Source organism: Plectropomus leopardus, chromosome 7 (genome assembly GCF_026936395.1).
Source record: "Plectropomus leopardus strain MGB_pleo_1.0 chromosome 7, ASM2693639v1, whole genome shotgun sequence".
Taxonomy (NCBI): domain Eukaryota; kingdom Metazoa; phylum Chordata; class Actinopteri; order Perciformes; family Serranidae; genus Plectropomus; species Plectropomus leopardus.
Window position 1 is genome coordinate 29,348,465 of NC_142182.1, and position 21,650 is coordinate 29,370,114.

At 38.4% G+C, this 21,650-nt stretch overlaps 2 protein-coding genes across 2 annotated transcripts; both read right to left on the reverse strand.

The window, feature by feature from the left end:
* Nucleotides 1-465: 465 nt before the first annotated feature.
* On the reverse strand, nucleotides 466-3,329 carry parietopsin. The gene is made up of 4 exons (XM_042496022.2): nucleotides 2,806-3,329; nucleotides 2,084-2,412; nucleotides 1,693-1,938; nucleotides 466-621 (listed from the first exon to the last, which is right to left on the reverse strand). Exons 1-4 carry the CDS (start codon nucleotides 3,155-3,157, stop codon nucleotides 466-468), a joined length of 1,083 nt encoding a protein of 360 aa, XP_042351956.2. The 5' UTR covers nucleotides 3,158-3,329.
* An 868-nt stretch (nucleotides 3,330-4,197) lies between these two features.
* On the reverse strand, nucleotides 4,198-18,556 carry nt5dc3 (5'-nucleotidase domain containing 3). Its single transcript, XM_042496710.2, has 14 exons — nucleotides 18,171-18,556; nucleotides 16,094-16,278; nucleotides 13,188-13,262; nucleotides 13,016-13,071; nucleotides 12,485-12,575; nucleotides 12,256-12,393; nucleotides 9,963-10,023; nucleotides 9,674-9,776; nucleotides 8,763-8,864; nucleotides 8,499-8,580; nucleotides 8,318-8,404; nucleotides 6,234-6,374; nucleotides 6,077-6,141; nucleotides 4,198-5,559 (listed from the first exon to the last, which is right to left on the reverse strand). Exons 1-14 carry the CDS (start codon nucleotides 18,439-18,441, stop codon nucleotides 5,295-5,297), a joined length of 1,722 nt encoding a protein of 573 aa, XP_042352644.2. The 5' UTR covers nucleotides 18,442-18,556; the 3' UTR covers nucleotides 4,198-5,294.
* Nucleotides 18,557-21,650: the final 3,094 nt, after the last annotated feature.

Consider the following 21,650-nt stretch of genomic DNA (forward strand, 5'->3'; position numbering starts at 1 on the left):
GGAAATGACGCCATTTTTTTCCTGGAGTTTCTGGAGGTAGGCAGCTCAGTGTTACAGCAACATGCTGGGTAAGGCAAAGCCCCCATAATGTTTAGGTCTCTAAAGGCGTGACTTTTGAAGCCTGGCAGGCGTACCAGCCCAAATAAAAGATAGCGTAGTGGGGTTAAGTAATTTTAAAAAAAGACTTTGGGGAGAAAAAGAGGGGAGTCTGGAAAAGAAATAGGATTCTGGGTAGCACGTTGATTTTGAAAAAGCAAGTTTTGAGGTGGATTATATCGTATTAGTGTGTTTTTTTTTTTGTCCGCCACTTTAATATCAGCCTTCAGCCTCTGAGCTGTTTCTGTTCGTATTGGCCTGAGGACTTCTCTGAGAGACAGGGGCCTGTAGATGTGCAGGTCTGCGTCCTTGACGAAGCACCAGTAAACACTGACAACCATGGCAGCTCCTTGTTTTCAATGGAGAGGATCACAGAGGCAACACCCTGCTGTGTGAGCTGATGTTTCTGCTAAAGGAAGTCAGCCGGTTCCTGCTGTTGAAGGTGCGCATGTTGATGGTGACAGGGGTGGGTACACGAGGGATGTAGCGGCCACAAGAAACAACCTCCAGAGCCGCATCACGGAACTGTAGGACATAAAAACACATTCAACACATAATGCTTTTTTCTATTTTTTCTATCTATTCTATTTGCCCAAAGTCAGTTTTTTCTCGACCCTATGCATTTTTTTTTTGCGGTTATCAAAAACAACAGTGACTTAAAAAAAATCAATAAAAAAATATTTATCCACCTTTTTGACAAAGTGTGCAATATATAGTTGAATTTTTGCCCTTATCCTATAACGCCATCCAGCTGAACTCCTGTTTTCAGGATAATTGAAATGCCTACTTGCGCCTCAGCTCATAAACTTTGTCTTTAAGTGCTGCCATTTTCCAAAAGTGCCCAATTAGTACTGTGCATGTGCAACTCTCAACAGAGATGAGAAGAAAAGACATCAAGATGACTCACTCCTCAGCTACCTCCAGCATCTGCTTGGGAAAAAACAATTTGTTGTATTTTTGTTTTTTCTTTTCGGGCAAGTGAGATGCGAGATTTACTCACTGAACTGTGGTATTTTAATTGCTCAGAGTAATCTGGCAAACAATTTTTGTTGTTGCTTCTTCTCTTTTAAATGTTTGCGTGTCCCTTTGTATCTTTGTGTCGCTTCTCTAAATTTGGAGGTTTCTGTGGGTTTGTGAACACAAAGCAGGCAGAACTCCTGATCCCCACCCTCCCACCCCCCCATTTTTTGTGTTTTTTCCCTTTATTAGTAAGGACAGCATGTAGAGTGAAAGGAGGAAAGACACTTGATGTGAGCAAAGGGCCGCAGGTTGGACTTGAACCCGTAACCGCTGTGGCAAGGATATAGCTTTCGTATATGGGGTGCCCGTTCTACCAGAAACTTTAAGACCCAGCAGAGTTAACGCATAAATTTTACTCTCAATGCACCTGCTTAATCAGTGCCCAGAGTCCACCTCAAGAAATAGAAAATGTGTTTTAGGCAGCAGATGTTTTAATCGTAAATATGTAAGTAAATATGTGGGAAACCCTGATATGAGCATCTATTTCACATGCAATTCAAATCTGTTTTTCTTGTGCATATCCTTGTGCACACTCAGCCTTTGCATCTCAAATTTACAGCACTTTTAGCTGCTTACCTGCTTGTTGGACAGAAAGTAGATGATGGGGTTATAGACGGGGCTCGTTTTAGCAAAGTACATGGGCATGGTAGCAACCAGCGGAGGGATGTAGAGCTCTGGATCCAAGACGATCACCAATGACAATGCCGTGTAGGGCAGCCAGCAAACAAAAAAAGTTACGATCATGGCCAGGACCATATTGATGGCGTGATCATTTTCCTTCTGGCTGGAACGCCCGCCCTGGAGCTCCACACTCCTGTTCAGCTACAAGCAGAGGGGAAATTTGACACCCAGTAAAAGCTAACAGCTTGTTTCAGTGTGGAGGTGGTAAATTGCAAACAGATAAGGATGGGGGGTATGAATTTTAAATCGAATGATGTAAGAGTGTAATAAATATACAGAAGCCCACCTTATTCAGGGACGTGAGCACTTTGCAGTAGCAGTAAATGATGACTGTAACAGGGATAATGAAGCACAGCAGTGTGTAGATGATGAGGTAGCTGTAGTTGCTCCATGATCTGTCCTCCCACGCCAGGGAGCAGGAAGTCTGGACCCCCTCAGGTCCGTAGGAACTCCAGCCGAATAACGGAGCCACCGCCCAAAACAAGCAGTAAATATAGACAAATATCAGCCCGATGATGCTTCTCCGCATGCTCAGCTTTAGACCCGCTCGAGGTTTACACACCACGTTGTAACGCTCGTAGGCAAGCAGGGTCAGAGTGCAGAGAGACACCAGACCTTTAAGAAAAATAGATTCACAAAAAAGGTGTTGAAAGCTCTGGAAAAAGCTATGAAATAAACTAACTTACATTTAAATTTGTTTTCAAAGTTATGTGTGAACTTCAAATCATAATAACCCCCCTTTTTTAAGAAAGAAGCAAGAAATTTGCAAGATCTGACAACTGTAGAGAGACATTTTCAAAAGCATCAAACAGAGACATACAATATATTTATCTTTGCAAAGCCACAACATGTTCTGAGATTCACTAAGGCGAAACAATAATATCGATATTTTAGCCTTACAATTGTGTTTGTTGTGTTTTACTGTGACAGACCTCCAGGCACAAAGAAAACAAAATTGCTCCCAAAAAGTCTATACAACACAAACTGCTCTCTCGCAACTCCACTTACCAAAATAATTGACTGCAAATCCTTGAAACACGCAGGCTGTGTGGCCAATAAAGAAAGAGCCTTTGTAGTTGGTGATGGTGACGACCAGGGATCCGCACAGGCCGATCATGAGGTCGGACACAGCGAGGCTGAGGATGAAAACAGTCATTGGCTGGAGGAGAGACGGATTCCTCAGCATCACGGTGATGACGAGACCATTGTTGAACACTGTTAACATTGTGTTGATGAACATGAGGAAAGAAAGTATGCTGTAGCCCACCCGAGGGAAGATGGTGGGTGTAACAGTGGCCACCTCAGTGAAGATGGATTGAGGTTGAGAGCCGGAGCTCCACTGCGTGCTGTTGCTGTCCATGGTACCTAAATGAGGATGGAGAGGCAACTGTGAGTCCAGAGACTGAACCTGCGGACACTGAGCCTGCTCGGCTCAGGACACGGCATCATAGATCTTATCATTTCTGATCCCTGTTAAACCACTCGGCTTTGTCTCTTTTCCAAGATCTCAGATTGTGCACCTGCCTGATGGAGAAAACCCCAAATGCAATATGGGAAATTGGTCCGTAACACGATTTAAATGGATTAATCCCAACAAAACCATTGCTATAATGGTAATTGGAAAGTTTAGGGATATTAAGTAGAAATGACTTAGTCATAAAAATGAAAGGAGCAGTGTGTGGGATTTAGTGGGAAATGGTGGTGAGGACTGCACATTGCAACCAGCTGAAACTTCTCCCGTGTGCAAAGCATGAATTCCCAGTTAGGATTCCTTTAGTGTTCATCGTTGAGGAGGTGTTTACCAGGAGCCAAATTATCTGCAGAAGTCTCTTCCTCCCCAAGACAAATGGACCGGGTGATAAAAACTAGTGAACACTGAATAAAGCCGTTTAATGTTTAAAAAAAAAGTGATTTTCCAATGCTGTTCGGCTCATTGTGAAGTGGCTGCTAATCATCACAGTGGCCAATGTGAAAATGTGAAAATGCTTATGGCTCTATCTAGAGTCAGTGCTTTGTTTGTCCGCTCTGAACTACTGTAGAAATATGGCGATCTCTGTAGGCGAGGACCTGCTCCCTATGTAGATATAAACTGCTCAATCTAAGGTAATAAAAACGATGATTCTTATTTTAACGTAATTGTACACTAAAGAATCCATACTTATTATATAATACTCTATCTCTGCCTATATATGCCCCTTAATCATACACACCGGACCTTTCATTTTTAAATGGTGTAATATTTCTTTGGTTATTTATTCAGCAGACAGAAAAAGGAAAAGATGATAATCTGCAAATGGTCTCCACATTCGGTAAACACATACCTGCTAATTAAATCTAATGACATAATTATCCAGCTATACTAAGTTGCTTTAGATTAATGACACAAGCACATGGCAATGATCATTATTCCATTTGCATTTTAATAAATAGTGAAATAAAAATCCACATCATCATATTTTAAACTATAGAAACACAAACACTGAGGTCTTGGATGTGGCCACTGATATTTAAGAGTTCCCTTTTTCCACAATGTACATCATTCTTCTCCAGCATTCATCCCAGCATGTGTGAAAACATTTCACGCATTTTCTGCCGAAGTGTCAAAGCCAAGAAACTCAACGCTGTCTTAACAGATCAAATAGCAACAGGCGGACTAAATATAGCAACGAAGCTCTATTTTTTTCCCCCTGACAAATATTAACATTTCCCACGTGCTGAAATGAGACATACTGTACAGGCTGTGTTGCGTGGCAATTAAATACTTTCTCTCAGAACACGTATAAGAAGCAGTTCAAAAATTAAATGAAATAAGATGCCAAATTTGAAAAAAAAAAGCTTGATTGCCATAGTTCACAGTTGGCTATTACAAAAATATAGACATTGCAGTATGTGAAAAAGAGATTAAGGCAACACACCAATTTGTGATGTAAATTCACTGACAGTCTCTTACAGGTTTACAGATGCAAAGGATAAAAAAGCAAAGGTAGTGTGTATAATACATTCTACAGAGACATGATGTGTGACTGCCCCCTATTGTTTACACGGTGTAAACACAGCATCTTTGCATAATCTCTCACTATACTTCTGTCTCCCTTACACACCAAGATACACACACACACACACACACACACACACACACACACACACACACACACACACACACACACACAGATGCAAACCTAGAACAATCAGTGCATTCAATGTTTCAAATTCTGTGTGATAAAAATGTGAAACACAAGGTGTCCATGTTTTGAATGAAAACATTCTGTCTTGTTTTGCTTACAAAGCACAAAATCTGCTGGTCTGCTTGAAGACTTAATTATTTGAGAGCCAGTACATATCTATCTTAAAGCTTAATAAACACCAACAGTTTACAAGGTTGTTATCTATTATATCTGAAAATGTGGCATGCATCCTTTAAACTGCCATCTTAAAACCTAAAAAAAAGAAATTCATCAGCAATGGAGATTGTTCAATCCTCGTCTTCTTCTATTCCTCTAGTCAGACTCCGCTCCGGTCCTGCTGAGCTGCGAGGAGACGCTGATACCAGCAGGGCAGTGCTCAGGCCAGGAGGCAGACTCGTGCTGCAGGGGAGTGCGGCGAGGGAAAAAGGTGTGCTGAAAGTCGTAGTTGAGCAGGCAGCTGATGGAGGGCATGTAGATGTCAGCAAAGCGTGAGAGTCGGCGTGAGAAGTACGTGGGGTTGTGATACGTCCGGAAGAGACTCCCAAACTGAGAGTTGAAGATGTCCTTTGTCTGCGACCTGCCATGAAAACACATCAAGATGAGGTTCCGTCACTTCTTCAAGATCTCACTGAATGATCAAAGCTGTCAAGGTAATTATGTCCAGGGTTCCCTATGCATTTTAACCCATGAATTTTTTAAAACTTTTCCAAAGCGGATAAGCAAACTACTAATGCTTGCTGTCTTTACTCTTAAATTAGACATTCCTGCTGCCAACTATCTGCATATGCCAATAGACCAGAACAACACAAATAAGAACTTTGCCAAAGGCCATGCCTCTTTTTTTGAGGATAGCAAACAGAAAATCCAATCAAGTGCCATAAAGTGCAATGCTATATTTGAAATTCAACATATTTTAGGTAATGCTAGACATGTTTGGGGATTTTTATTAGTATAAGTTAAACAAAACTAAAACAAAAGCTATTACAATCCATAACTTTTAATTCCAAACTATGTCCAGGCCTTGAAAACAGTTTTTTCAATTTCATAACTTTTCCAGGAATTTCATGACTGTAAGAATTCTGTATCTCTGTCACCTCATGGCTTCTCTCTCTCTGATCCACTCCTTCACGACAGCTTGTGATGCTGGATCCCTGTGTACCTGTTTTGGAGCAGTGCAAAGAAGTCAGGCACAGAAATGTGAGGATAAAAGCATAAAGGTAGGATAAAAATGTTTTTATAAAATCTACTGACCTGCATCTGTTCGATGAGTCCAGTCAGTGCCTGTAACCAGGCCATCATGTGAATGTACTGCTCCGTGTTCATTATCTTGATCTCCTTCCTCAACTCAGGGATGATGGCACCTGTCCTCCAGCCATGTTTCAGAGTCAGATCCTACAAAACAAAAGAACAGGATTGTGAATAATTGAGGATAAAGGACTTCTTCTGTGTGAGTAATACATACATAACATAAGTGGACATATATTGTGATTTATTGCCTTTTTTAATGGAAAATGATGTCCCCAGAGGAAGACTTTGTCAACATCTGTTTTAGGTTTCAGTCCGTTCAGCTCACTTTGGTGGTTTTTATTGCAGCAAACCAGATCTACTGGTCTAAAAACAAACAATCGATTTTATTATTCTTGATGGCTGTTTAATTTGTAACAATAATAATTAATAAACAGGATTCCCATGCTCATGGAAGACCTGGAAAAGTCATGGAATTTCACAATCATATTTTCAGGGTCTGGAGAAGTCATGGAATTAGTAAAAAAACATTGAAAGTTTTGGAAAAATCACATAATGTTGTGTGTAGTGAAATTGTTACAGTAATCTAGCCTTTTTTTTAAACCGAGGGACACATCGCTTAGCATACACTGAGCAGTTCAGGACATCGTTGTTGGGAAACTCTGAAACAGTTTGATATTCATGCCTTCCCTTGTTTCTCATTGCATCCAGTTAGGAATTGATGTCATGATTATGCTCTGAAAATCGCAGAGAGCTCATGAGAGCAATGATAAATGAAAGGGAGTGCTTTATAATACACTTGAGTTGTTGGCTTGAGGCACATATTGTATAGTACAGCCTGAATATGAGTATATTGCTGCTGTTTTACCACAGTGTCATACACACATTTATGATTACTTGTTGAAACAGGTATGACATAAACCTCGTCTGCACATTCACAGCAGGCACAGTAGTGTGTGTACTCAGATATACTTGACACATGCTCACAGCATAAAATACGATCAATGCAGTTGAACAAATAAGTTGAAAAAAAATAATTGAAATTGGTTGCACTTATGCACCTAAAGCTCAAGTAAAGACTGACCCAGACTGATTGCTGCAAACAGCACCAATTAAAATGGAAGTGCAAGTAAGAAGTAGGGAGCGTGTGGCTGAAAACTAAGCTTAAATTGATCCAGAGAAGTGAGAAAAAATTTTTCGACTTCTGCTGTGTAATTGGATTCTTTATTAAACGGCATAAAGCAGAAATAAAATATCGCTCCATCCCTCCCTCTCCTGCAGCTCCTTAGTAGCTCAGAGATGCCTCTGCTCTGTGTCTGCTTACAGTAACGATCTCATCGTACGGCCGGAGAGGCTGGCTGTAAGCTGTGGTTGGCGTAAACCACAAACACCATGTTCCATCTTTCTAAATAAGCAGGATGACATGTTTGACAGCTGGCAGCCTGCCACCAGCACGGCATTATGCCAAAGATATAAACTCTGTATTTCATTATCCCCATTTACAGCTGATCAGACACATTCATTTATCCCAGTCATTATAATAACTCATTGTGACGCAGTTAATTAAAAAAAAGAAGAAAATGCTAGTTTGTTTGTTGAGCGCAGATGAGGGGCAGCTGTTGGGAGGTTGCTAGGTTACAGGTATGAAAAGGTAAATAAGGTGATACTCACTACTGTGGATGTGGTAGGTGTGATAAATCAGGAGACACTGACACTCATTAAAATGCCTGTCAACCAAACCCACTGCAGAGCTACAGTAACTGTGGTTTAATGCATGAAGACTTACATTCTCAGCCCAGTCCTTTTAGCATCTTTGTTCTGTTTCAAGCGTTGGCTCAGTATCTCATTATGTGCTTCTTCTAACAGAGCATTAGAAAGGGCCAACTCTGGCCGAGTTCATCTTTATATGCAACATATGCTGCATATAAAGATGAACTCGGCCAGCGTTGGCCCTTTAATTCAGGTGGAACACACTTATCTTAAATGGAGCATGGTCAAAGCAGGGTTCCCATCTTTGTTCTTAATAATCTTTCATAAAAGAGTGTTTTGTGCAGTCATAATGAGGCCTTTGTTGTGAATATGCTGCTTACTGCCAAGTCACTGTAGATGTGATCACCAAAATAGAGCACTTTGGATCCTCTCCAGCCGGTGAGTCTCAGGAACTCATAAAGGTTTCCCTGCAGTGATCAAAGATGCACACATTAAAAAATGCACTTCATAAGGTGTATCCAAGAGAAATTAAGCAATTTTAAACTGGCATGAACTGCGGACCTGTTTGTAGATCTTTCCTTTTTCCAACTTGTGAATTCTGTCCCACAGCAATGCACCTTTGTCTGTCACTCGTCTGAAAGGTCTGGGGGAAAAATACACAAAGACAAATCCCAATATTGGCAGCTCTAAAACAAACACACCTATGTACATTTCATGTACAAATCCTGTAGAGAACAAGGTCTAGTGGTAACTGCTGGTAAGGAGGCCCCTAGTGGGATTAAAGAGGCAAAGCACACACACAGGATGAGACGCAAACAAACTTACTTTCTCCTGTCATTGAAGAAACCAGGTTTGTCGGCCTGAACGATCACAACATCAAACAGGTCCCGCCAATCCTTCCCTACAATGTAGTTCATTCCTCGGTCCCTGAGATGGACAAAGATTTAAGACAGTACCTTTTAAGCATCATCTTAAAGCTCATCATGAGCGTAGTGTTAAAAGCGCTTGAGCTGATGGCTCAACAATACACCAGCAGTAAAAATCCTAAAAGGTGTTCTTGAGAAATTGGGCTTACAGAAATGAGATGGACGAGGTCACAGTGACCTTGACCTTTGACCAGCAAAATCTAATCAGTTCATTGTTAAGTCCAAGTAGACATTTGTGCCAAATTTGGAAAAAAATCCTTTAAAAGATTCTTGAAATATTGCATTAATTTGAATAGCTATTGCTGGCACGGAGGCATTAAAACAGCTCCAAAGGTAAAGGAGAGGATGGGGATGATGAAAACATAGGTGGATTGTCAACATGTATATTGAATATGGATCTGGGAGGACTTAGAGATTGAAATATTGCATTGTTAAAAACTTGGGGCTGCCTACAGTCTGCGGACAGCCTTTTCCTTTGTTCCATGTTTAGTGCAGTGGTGAATGAATGTGCTAAGCTATTAAATGAAGGACACAGGTTTAATGTTTTGGGACTCTGGGAAGCTTTTTAAGGTTGGATATGCAGAGCTAGTCATTTTGTGCAATCAAGTTTGACTTCAAAAGAAGCTCATAGTCAATGACTTGGGATGAATTACAAATACTTGCGGCTGGAAAGCCCTTTGATGTGTGGCTGCATATGTATAAAAGCTGAGGCATTCTACAGTAGCACCAATTAAACAGTAGTACACCACTGCAAGACGTTTTTAATTAATCACAGCAACAACCACTTGCGCTCTGTTTGCTCACACTTACACAAAGTCAAATGGGCTGTTGGTAATGAGAAACATCTTTTTCCCATGCTCTGACAGCTTCTTCAGCACAGCGTGGCTCTGCTCGCCATAGCAAATGTATTTCTCTGGAAAATGAGAAAACACAGAGAGGGTGATGCTGATAGAATTTGCACAGATAAAACTCTGCTTTTTTATTTGTATATCACAGCCTCATTATTCCTAATTTAATTGTATTGTCTTGACAACAACTCAGATGCATAATTTCTTTTATATAGGCTCAAATGAAGCGATAAAAATCCAGAGAACATTACCAATATCTGCCTCCACGGCTCGGTACATAATGCCCTTGACGTGAACATCTCTAATGGCCTCCTGTGAAGAGGAAGAGTAAACAGTCCTCAGCCAAGAAGTCATGACTTCAGTGTCACAATGTTAGCATTCAGCCCCAGTAGCAACACTTTGCTCTGTGCATAAACGGTTGACTTGGAAGCACGAAGAAAGTGCACCTCTGAATGCAAATGATTATGAATAAAGCAGACCCTGGAGTTTAGTTACTGTGGTGACACAGTGAATAAGTTTCCACCAAATTTTCTGAAGTGTTGCCTCTGCTTTTGAATCAGCAAGTGGGTAAATAGACCCCTCCTTGCAAAGTTGCAAATTTAAGGGCAGTTTTTAAGAAAGTTTATCACATGCAAGGATTATTTGATGTACACAAAAGTGAAAGGCAAAGTAAGCAATAAAGCCACAGAGTTTAACGCTGAATAATAAATCAGGCTTGGCAGGGGGGAAAAAAGATTAAGCAGCGTGTCCTTGAAAAGATATGAGAGGCACTCGTGGAACTGAGAGCGTGTGTGTGAGGGCTCTTAATGACAGCGATCTGTCAAAAACGATGCAGTGTCAGACAGAATAGACAGGACCAGTGTGACAGCTGCCCTCAAAGGGAGAACACAGCGCTGATTTCTCGCCCCTCTCCCTCTGAAGCACCAGACCCACCAGAGAAGAGACGCAGATGGCTGGAGGCGGGCTTGCTCGACTAAAATTAGACACCGGTTTTCAGAGCTAAAATTAAGATGGGATTGAATGGCTGGAGTATCACAGCACACTGCAAACGTAAATATTTGGCTGTATATCGTTACACACTATCTCCCCCTGGAGATACAATAACTTAATCAAAGTGTCAGATTATCGCAAATATTGGGCCCCTTGCGAGAAGCAATATACCCACAAATTTTCTCTTACTTTTGCCCATATACACAACGTGTTCTTATTTTGTTAGTATCCATTGATTTCTGGGATTCACCAATGTTTTCTAATATTTGCTCTTCTCTTAGGTAAGAGAAGATTTTACCTTGTCAAGAGTGCTGTAACCAAGAAAAGAAAAAAATCTTGCTTTCGCAGTTCATACGTTTGTTTTTCCAATGCAAATGGAAATAAGTTTTAAATTTTATGAACTTAAATGCATTAATAACATCAATCAAAGTTTTTTTTTTAAATAATTAGAAGGGTTGGATTATTAAATTTGTAGGCAAAAGATACACTACTGTACTTGGTCCACTGATCCTAGTTACTGTAATTTCAGTAACTGTGCGTCCATCTGCTGATCAGTGGTGGAATGTAACTAAGTAGATTTACTCAAGTACAATTTGAGGTACTTTTTCTTTACATGATTATTTGTTATCTTATAAAACTTTCTGCTTCTGCTTCACATCACCTCAGAGGAAAATAATTAACTTTTTACTTCACTTAAATTATTGAATAACTTTTGTTACTAATTGCTTTACAAATTAAGATTTTTGCACACAAACCATATTAATATACCAATTAACTGATTTTGTCTATTGTTAGAAAATGAATTGGCAGCTATTTTAATAATCATTGAAGTAAATTTTCATGCAAAAACATTTCATGGGTCCACCTTCTCAATTATGAAGACCTATTGGTTTTACCTTAATTAGTTCTGTTATTTGGATTTATTAAATTGACTATCTTTTTCTGCACGGGGTACTTTTACTTTTAATACTAAATTTTCCTAATTGTAAATAAATATTTGCATTAAAGTCTTTTAATTTTTTTTTTTTACTAGAATACAGAATATTTTTGCAATATGGTATTAATACTTTTACAAATATATACTGTATCTCTCTCTATCTATATATATATATATACATATATATCTGTGTGTGTGTGTGTGTGTGTGTGTCTGTGTGTGTGTATTTATTTATTTTTTTCTGGGAAATGACTTGTTTGCTTTATTATTTAAAACTATTTCACTACTGCTGAAGTCCTTTTTCTTCTTAAAGCATTTTTTGTGGCATCTCTCCAGTTCCTGTGCATGTACCAGAGTCTCTGCTCACACCACCACACCTGCCCTTACACAGTGTTACGGGGGCGTTACCTATGCTAATAGGTTATTTATGATCAAGTGGGATTCGTCCTGGGAGAGCGGATTTGGAATGTTATGTTTTTTTATGCATCTGGAGATGAATTTTCTTATTTCTTCTTTGAACCGATTAAGAGAAATTTCAGGGAATGTTGCTGTGTGAAACACATTAAATGCCAAGATAGCAAAACGGTCAAAGATGACAGAACAATAAGTTAGTTTACCTTAACATCTTTGTAGAGATGCACTGGCTCATAGTCGATGTTATGCCTCATGAAGAAGTCATTGACACAGGACAGGAGGGTCATCTCAGGCAAGGAGAAAATGTCCATGAACTGTTTCATGGTGTGGCCATGGGAACTCTGCAGGACAGAGATTAACTTCATTATATTCTGTCATTTCTCTTTCTAGAGTGCCTGTCTGGTTACAGATAAGAGAGGAAACGATCGTCACCTTCCCATAAAAGTCGCTCATGATCTCTAAAGGTACGTGACAACCTTCATACATGGCAATTACTTCCTCTTCAGGAACTGGATGGAGACCCCTGTGTAAGAAACACAAAATATCAAATGCTTTGACAATTTTAGAATTTGCGCTATGTCTTTTGTAGCACACGCAAACTCCTAAAAGTAATGATAAACCAAAGAAAAACATGCTATTCTTTGCATTTCTCATTTCATCTCCTTTATTTACACTGTGGTTATATAGTGAAGTATGATGCAGATATTTGTATTTCTTATATTTTTCCATATAAAATATGCTCTATGCTGTAGCATACTGCACATATTTTACATATGTTATCTTTTTCAATTTCTCTATGTGCACGAGAGCAACTGCAGCATGACCCAGTTTCTTCTGGGGATCAATATAGTATTCCTGATTCTGACTGTGGTATGCTCACATAATGTTGTGTGAATTTCAAAATTTTCTGTGTATTATTTATTACCCACCACCCTGATGTGAGAAGTACCACAGTGCAGATACCTGTATACAGTTCCCAGCTGGATGTAGTGAAAGGCATCTATCTTCATCAGAAGTGCCTGTTTCAAATCATTAAGTAGTTCACAGAAATGACGATGAATAAACACTGAGGCTATGGTGAAACTTATGCAAAAAATATAAAACAGATTTGTTAGACAAGCAAAGACCTTCTCACCTTCTGAACATCATAGTGAAGTCCTCTGACAGCAAAATTGGGAATGTACTCATAATTTCGCAGCCCCTCTGGATACTAGTATAAATGAAAATTAAAAAACTGTTTTCAGGGACAACACATCAAAGCATTACTAAATTTTTAAAAGAACTGAGCAATGGAGTGAACTGCTAATCCACAATCTACCTATGTAGGTAAAAACGATGCATGACGGTGCGTTTTTAACCCTGTTTAAACATTAAATCTGTGGGGATTATTCTGCTTATTATCACACAAAGCTCTTCCACACATTCAGCCTTAAACACTACTAGCAGTCTATCTTAAGATATGGGTGTGTGTATGTGTACGTTGGTACATACAGTACTGTGCAAAAGTCTCTGGCCAAGATTTGTTGTTGTTGATTTGTTGTTTTGGCAAAGCTGTCATGTGGGTATGTACGTATCTATATATTACTCAGTCTCTTTATTAAGATATAAACAAAGAACACAGAGAGCACCAAACACCAAAAAAGTCAGAACAAATTGGTGTCTTTAGACTGAGGACAATATTTAGTGTGAATTATGGACTCGTACAATCATATGGCAAATTTAGCTCAGACAATCAATACTAAGCTTTGGACAGGTCTTGAATGCAACCTGGTGTGAATAAACCAGAAGTTTAGTAATGTAAATCTCATGTTGTCTGCCCAAGGAGTTCAAGACACGTTAAGTAGAAAAGGAGGTCACACTAAAGCTTGCAACTTCAACCTGTTGAAGTCGTTTTATTCTGAAATATTTGTGTTTTTAATGCTGAAAACAGATTAACTGTATGTAATGGTTATATTTTTGTCACAAGACGGCAGTTTGTGGATGAAATTTTTTTTCTTTCTCTATGGTAATTGATATGCTTTTAACAACTGTTTTTATTGTATTCTATCTCTCAGCATCTCTGCTGGAAATGTTGGGGAATTTAATGCTTCGCTCAATGGCAGCAACACTTTTTTGGTGGGATTCTGATTTTTTTTTTTTAAGGAAAAACATAAAAACACGTGATTTTTTATTGTCCACGGGCCTCACCACAGAAATGTCCTCAAAAGTCTCAAATCCAGTATTATCTCAGTCTAGGATGACATTTAGGATTTTTGGTATTACAGAAACATGTTTTTTTTAGAATGATAGGAATTGACCCTGTCCAAGGAACAACATGAAAACCGAAATGCGCTGATTGGACGGCTGCTCACACCTCCCTGTATGCTGCGGTTGGTTGGCCTGCATTGTTCACCAGACTTAATCACTGGCATGTCCTCATTTATGAGGACTTCTAAACTTGCTTCCTTCTTCTCTGTATAACCTTATCCATCTGAAAAATGTTGGAAGCTACCGTCTGTGCTCTGCTGGCATGTTCACACGCAGTACTCTTGCTATCTGCCCCAAAAGTTTGTCTTGGAGTGGGAAAGGGGCTTTCAGGTATTCTGCCCCTCTAAGCTAATTGAATCTGCTGCAGACTGATTTGGGTCTTGGGGAGCTGGTAGATAGAGTAGATTTCGGGTTCCCATACATTTTCATGGACAAAATTTCCTAACTTTTTCATGATTTTTTAAAAACCCCCGATAACTTTGTTTTCTTGCCCCACGTGCTGGACATATTCACATAATTTCAGCTAGCTTGAGTTGGAGAGAGGTGCATCAGGTGGCAGATGCTTTGACTGAATATCTGCCTTTATCTTATCTTGGACAAGCTGGCCATATTGCTTGGTATGCTGTGATATTACATGTTTGTCCAAAACTTTGCATGCTGCTGCCTGTCTTGGCCAGGGCACTCTTTTAAAGGAGATTTGCAATATCAATGCAGCTCCTCCTGGTTAATTATTTTACATAAAAAATAAAAACTTATGATGCAGATTTGAATTCCATTAAACCTTTAAAACCTGGAGCAATATCACTTTTTGTGCTTTCAGATGCCTTTCACAAGCATTAAAACTTTTGAGCCCTACGAAAATTGATGCAATTTCTTCCAAAAACATGAGAAAATGGCAATGAGCAACTTGGTGAGAATTGTCAACAAACTGCAAGAAATTAACGAATTTAGAGAATTATTCTTTTTAAAGCAAGAGAGAAATGTCTAGGGAAAATAGAACAAAGCTCAGGAAAGATGATCATAATTACATATTTAAAATTATGTTACAAAATTATTAGAATTTTTTCAAGCACCTTTTCCAGGTCATTGTTTTTTGTTTTGTTTATTATAATTTTCTTGTACTTTTTAATAATTTTCTGCTAGTTTCTGTGTCATTTTTTTCCATGTTTTTGAGGGAATCAAGCTGATTTGCTCAGGTTTTACAGGCTTGATTTAAATGAGTTAGTCTGAAATTAATTCAAATAACTGAGAAGAGAACTTCAAAATCTGAGTTTTCCACTCCTCCACCGACATGATGACTGCCTCTGACTCCTTGTAGCTATATGAATGCCTGTCTTTCTTTGTCCATGACAGCTAGCCAGTGACAAGTGAGCGCCTTTGATATTATGGCTTTACCATCTCGACTAGCCTACCAGTACATTATAGTCAAAGGCACATGCAGTCCTGTGTCTATACTAAACATAGATACAGGCATGGCAGGACAGTGCCGAGAATCAAATCCAGTTATTTTTAGGATTTCTTAAGATAATATAGAAGGCCTGAGATAGGATAAGACGCAACCACGAGTTTAGAAATTGCTTCTGTGATAGGAGGACGGGATTTTTCGTGTCTATGACATTTAAATGGAAATAAGATGAACAGTTAGAATATTTTTCTGTAATGAGCTCTCCGTACCATGTTTTGTTCAATTAAACTACAAGTCAGTTTCAGCCGAGAAGAATGCTTCCTGTCTGTATCTGGAACAAACATGTTTGAAGTGCCAGGTTTCTCAGAGTCACACACGGTCATACACACCCTGTGGTTATTGATGAGGATGTCCCGGGCTATGTTGAAGATGAGGGTGTGGAGGTGCCTTGAGTAGAACGCCAGGGTGTAGTCATAGTCGAAGCCGTAGATCTCTATGTCTCGCAGGCTCATCTCATTGTTGGCGAATATGGTGTCAGGGTTGATGGAGTTGGTGGAAATGGCTGGGATTAAATCTGAAAGGGGAGAAAGAGGAGACAGGGGGTTGTTTTGCAGTTTGGGAATATTATGTGTGACTATAGCAGAAAGGCATCTCTTAGGACATACAGGTTCTTGAAGGAGGTGGATCAGTTGTTTTTCGATTCGGTGAATAGGGCCAGTCCCTCAATTAGGGGTTGATCGATATTCAGGGCCAACACTGATACCCATTATTAGTACTTAATGAGACTAATAACTGATATTTGGAACCGATATGCATTTACAATTACAATGAAAATGTTTCTGTTGAAATTTAAAAATTTGGAATATAACAAACTCCAACACAAAATGTTGTTTAAATGACTTGACAAATGTGTAATCAAAAGTGAAACTTTCCACATCACATACAGCAAGTTCCCAGCAACTTTATTCACAAAGTTAAGTGAAAATTTAAGTTAAAAAAATGAACAAATAAAACAGCTCCCTGGGGTTTTACAAATGAAACGTTCCTCACATCCCTTACATACTTTCTTTGCATGTATTGCAGACTGCCTTCCCTGGTGTTGGTTGAGTGAAATACGAACACTTTTTATTAACTAATTTTATGGGCAATCACTAAAATAAAACGCAGATAAAGATCATTCAGCAAAATGCCAAATATGGGCACCGATAATCATCCAGGCTGTTAGTCTGTTGAAACCCAGTATCAAGTATCTGCATGTAAGTTTTTGCCAATTAATGTTACTTTTTTCTCAGTATAACCACTTTGAATATAAGAAGCCTCATCATGCCGTGTTCGTCTGGAGTTCAGTCACTTCCTAACAGCTGCGATCACTTATCAGACACATACGTTAAATATTTATAATCCAGGACAAGACACATTATTATATAGAGATAATATAAAGCTCAGGGCTCTCTTTCTTTAACAGTAAAAGACTGAAAAACTCTGTCAGACATTTTGCTAATTATGAACAGTGTTGCATTAAAACTGTAGTTTACCAAACTACTTCACAAAATCTTAACTACTGTCAATAACGGTTGTCTTGTCAAACTATTTTAAAAAACTACACCCACACTTTATCACGGCTAAATATCACTATCTGAATCTGGAATTGTATATTGTCACCTGGCGGTAAAACTGACCTAACACTGAGTGTGGGTGTGTTTGATTTAAGCACAAGGCCGGGCCACTCCGTCAGGTGGAGTCAGGAAAATGCTCAACTTCAAGTCAAATTCATAGAAATCGATCGCAGACATTTTATTGGCAAACGAGGGATGATATCAAACAGCAGATGACTCTTATCCACTCATAAACTAATAAATCCACTAATAAACATGATGTACTATTTTTATTCTAACTTAAAATTATAAACTATTAGATTATAGCTTAAGATGTCCAGCAGTGTGTACTTTTACTTAAGTAAGATTTTGAATACAGGACTTTTACTTGTAACAAACTATTTCTACATTTACTTGAGTAAAAGATGAGTACTGAGAACTAAGAAGAAGAAAGTATTTAATGTGAAGTAGTGAATCGTGTTTACAGGCCTGTTTCCTGCTCAAACAAGCCTGGGAGGAGAGAAGGCAAAATATGTGGAATAATTGCTACCACCGCGAAAATCCTCTTTCCATAAAAGTCTTCGCAGAGCCAAGCAGACTGGGGTTGAGTTACATCATGTTTTACTGGTGTCTGTGCTGTTTTGACCTCCTCCTCTACTATATGTGTGTAACAAAGTACCACAGCCTGTACTGTCGCTACAACATATCATTCCCATCATGTGTACAGCAGGAAGAGTTTACGGTCTGAAAGGCTGCAGAAAAAAGCTGAAGAAACAAGAGTCATAACCGGCTTCTAACGCTTCTTTATAATGCTTCTACCGCAGTGCTGTGTCCCTGTGACTGTTTGCTGCGGTTTCATCAGTGTCCTTACCTTCAGTCTGTCTTTTGGTCTCATTGTAAACAGACCACAGCCTCTCTGTCAAGTCCTGGCCGTCTGAGGAGCTGCTACAAACAGATGCTGCGTAGTTTTTGGCTCTGGGTCGCTGTGACAGTAGTTGACCGACTCCATTGGCTACGGCACCGAAATTCCGTTTCCATAAGCGAGATGTGAATGGCCGGTGGTGTAAACTCCGTAACACGTTACAGAAAATGTTCGCCCTCTGCAGACAGTCCCTGTGCCTCAGCAGGGACAAAGGCGCCATGTTCTCTGGGTGGCAGCCCGTCTGTAGGTCGCGGTGGACTCCCGGGCGTATGCATGCAGTTGTTGACTCTTCTGTAAATACCAATACCGAAACTGTCTCTGGATGGTCGCTTTTGACGTCACTTCCGCGTTTGGCGAGGTCCCAGCCAACCAGCGAATCAGAGGCTGATGCGTCTGGAGCTTCCTACTGTCCACCAAACAGATACGATATGTTACCAGATACATACATAAAATATGCATAGCCCAGGAGAGGACCCTTTATTATATAGAGCCTCTGTCAAGTACAGAGCTGCACGCTTTTCTCTTCTTCTAACACTATTTATCTATTAAATTTATCTATTTATCATATGTATGTATTATACATACAAGAAAATATATAAACTACCAGCAATGTCAAAAATAAAAAATAATCACAAACTCAAAATTTAGACTTAGGACACCCTTGTAAGAGTTCTTAATAGTTGCAATAGTGGTTACTTTTCTTAATACCTGATGAGTTTGACTTAAAAACTCAAAACTTTGACTGAGTATTTCATTATTCTGACTTCGAATCACACTTTTATATTGATGAGTCTATCTAAGTTTGACTTAGAAAGTCTACATTATGACTTTTATTCCAGGAGTAGGTAAAATAAAGAGACACTAAGAAGTCATAATAATGTAATAATAGATCAATTGTTTCACTCATTAAAAAAATAAAGAAATAGTTATATAAATTAAAAATGTAGACGTGGGACACACTTGCATGAGTTCTAATTGTTTTAATACCTCATAATTTTGATTTAAAAAGGCCAAGGTTTGACAAAGTATTTCATTATTCTGACTTAGAGTCTCACTTTTGTATTGATAAGTCTATTGTATAAGTTTGACCCAGAAAATCCACATGACTTACGACTTATTCCAGAAGTAGATAACAATGAGAAATACTTAGAAGTCACAATAATTTAATAATGGATCAAATGTTAGACTTCTTAAAACATTTAAAAAAATATCCCATAAAGTCAAAATGTAGACTCAGGAAACACTTGTAAGAGTTCATCATCTTAATACCTCATAATTTTGATGTAAAAGGTCAGAAGTTTGACTGAGTGTCTAATTAGTCGGACTTAGTATCTCTTAGTAATTATGACCTGAGGTGCTAGGTCATAATTTAGGATTTTTAGGGCACAGTTATGAGATGCCTTGTTTAAATCTCTTTTAATTTCTGGAAAAGATAAAAAAATATTTTATTTCTGTTAGAAATTAAAATAATCATAGTCAAAAGTAGAAGTCATAATTTAGGCTTTTTAGAATATAGTTATTAGAGAACTAATTGTCTTTACATCATATAAGTTTGATGTTTGAAGTTGAGTGTCTCATTATTCTGACATAGTATCTCGTTTTTGTCTTCATAAGATACAAATAAAAGACAAACCTTTGACTATCTCATAAGTCAAACTTAGAAAGTTTACATTATGACTTATTATATCATAACCAAGTCAAATTAAGAGATACTAAGAAATCATAATAATGCAATAATAGATCAAGTGTTTGACTCATTAAGGCAAAATTTTGTCTCATTATTTTGACTTTGTAAATCAAACTTTTTAGTAAGTATGTCCTAAATTTGTTTTAGCCCACAAAAAATATTTTGCCTACTTTTTCATTCCTCATAGTTAGTCAAAAATTTTGGGATTTTAAGTCATAATTTAGTGTTTTTTAGAACACTTGTTCTAATTGCTTTAGTGTCCCAAAAGTTTGACTTTTAAAGTTCTTTGGACATGGAATCTCACTATTGTCATCATAAGTCAAGCTTTATGAAAAACCTTTGACTATCTCTTACGTTTGACTTACAAATTCAACACTATGACTTCTTTCCTCAAAATTGGCTTCCATTTTCCAAAAGTGCTGTCCCGGGAATGACTTGTCTGAGGAGATAATGCTGGCAGAATCAGTAACCTCTTTTAAACCACTCCTTGAAATCCATTTTTATAGACTTGCTTTCTTGCATGCGATGTCGTCTTTTTATTTATTTTACTAATTTTATTTATTTTATCCTAACTCTACCCTAAATCTTTCTGTCTTGTGTCCATTAAGACTGTTTGGCTTTCTGTTGTCATTTCTGCTTTTGCTTTGCTTGCCAAAGCACTCTGTAAACTCTGTTTTTATAGGTACTATACGAATAAAGACATATACTACTACTACTACTACTACTTCTAATAATAATAATATGATTATAATTATTATTAAGTAATGGATTGAAACCATTTCATATCAGCTGGCATTGTGTTCAATCAATGTCAATACTGCTCCAGATGTAAGCACTGGTTTTAGAAGTGTTTTACAAGGACCAATAATAATGTATTTAACTATGACTTCCATGCTATATTTAATGTAATTTAATGAAGCCCTTCTCTCACTCACACACATACACTTAATATCACACTCCACCCATAACTGTCACAATAATTGCTATTTGACACCTGTAGCCTAATTCTATGCTGTCACACCCAGGTACACACCCATCAGACAGGTTGAGCAAGCAGCATAGTAATGTACGCATTTGTATGATAATAATACGCAACCATTAGTGATTCAAGTATCACAGTTTTTCACAAAATGTTCAGACTGAGTGTGTTTTATTCAGGTCTATGCTTTGGGGGGAAATAGATTTTTGCTCGCTAACTAAACAACGACACCATGTGGACAAAAATCGGTGGTGCAGATAATGTGTATTCATCATTCAGTGTATGCTTCCACAGCAGGATATCTAAGTACAATGAACCCACGCCTTTATAGAAAAGGGAATGTTCATAGTCTAAATACTATATCATATGCACAGCAAAATATCGTTTAATTTAAATTAACACAGACTAAAACAGACACAGATAAAATGCTACAGTCTGTAACAACAGAGCCATGACCAAAACATTCAGTGTCTTCTCCTTAAAAGCGTCACCTGGTTGTGATATAAGAAAAATCAAAGTTTAACTAAGGTGTTGACAGAGATTTTTTTCTCCCATATAGAAAGGTAAATGTTAGGAAATGATGTGCTGATCATTCATTCTTGGCCAATGGTGTCCAGCCACGATTTTAGGGTAAAGACTTATGTTGAAGAATCTGATTGGACAACATGTACCGAAGACTCTGCTGTGATTGGTCGAAGGTTGTGCGTGGTGCGCAGCCATTGGTCGGTTGTCACGGGTTTAATAGAGTGGGCTCTTTTGGTGG

Coding starts and splice junctions, on each gene's coding strand:
- parietopsin (XM_042496022.2), bottom strand. CDS start 3,157: ATGGACAGCAACAGCACGCAGTGGAGCTCCGGCTCTCAACCTCAATCC. Junction 2,413..2,805: donor ATTTGCAGTCAATTATTTTG/GTAAGTGGAGTT, acceptor TTTTTCTTAAAG/GTCTGGTGTCTCTCTGCACT. Junction 622..1,692: donor ACTTTCTGTCCAACAAGCAG/GTAAGCAGCTAA, acceptor TATGTCCTACAG/TTCCGTGATGCGGCTCTGGA.
- nt5dc3 (XM_042496710.2), bottom strand. CDS start 18,441: ATGGCGCCTTTGTCCCTGCTGAGGCACAGGGACTGTCTGCAGAGGGCG. Junction 16,279..18,170: donor GACCAAAAGACAGACTGAAG/GTAAGGACACTG, acceptor CTCCCCTTTCAG/ATTTAATCCCAGCCATTTCC. Junction 8,581..8,762: donor TTCTTCAATGACAGGAGAAA/GTAAGTTTGTTT, acceptor TTTTTCCCCCAG/ACCTTTCAGACGAGTGACAG.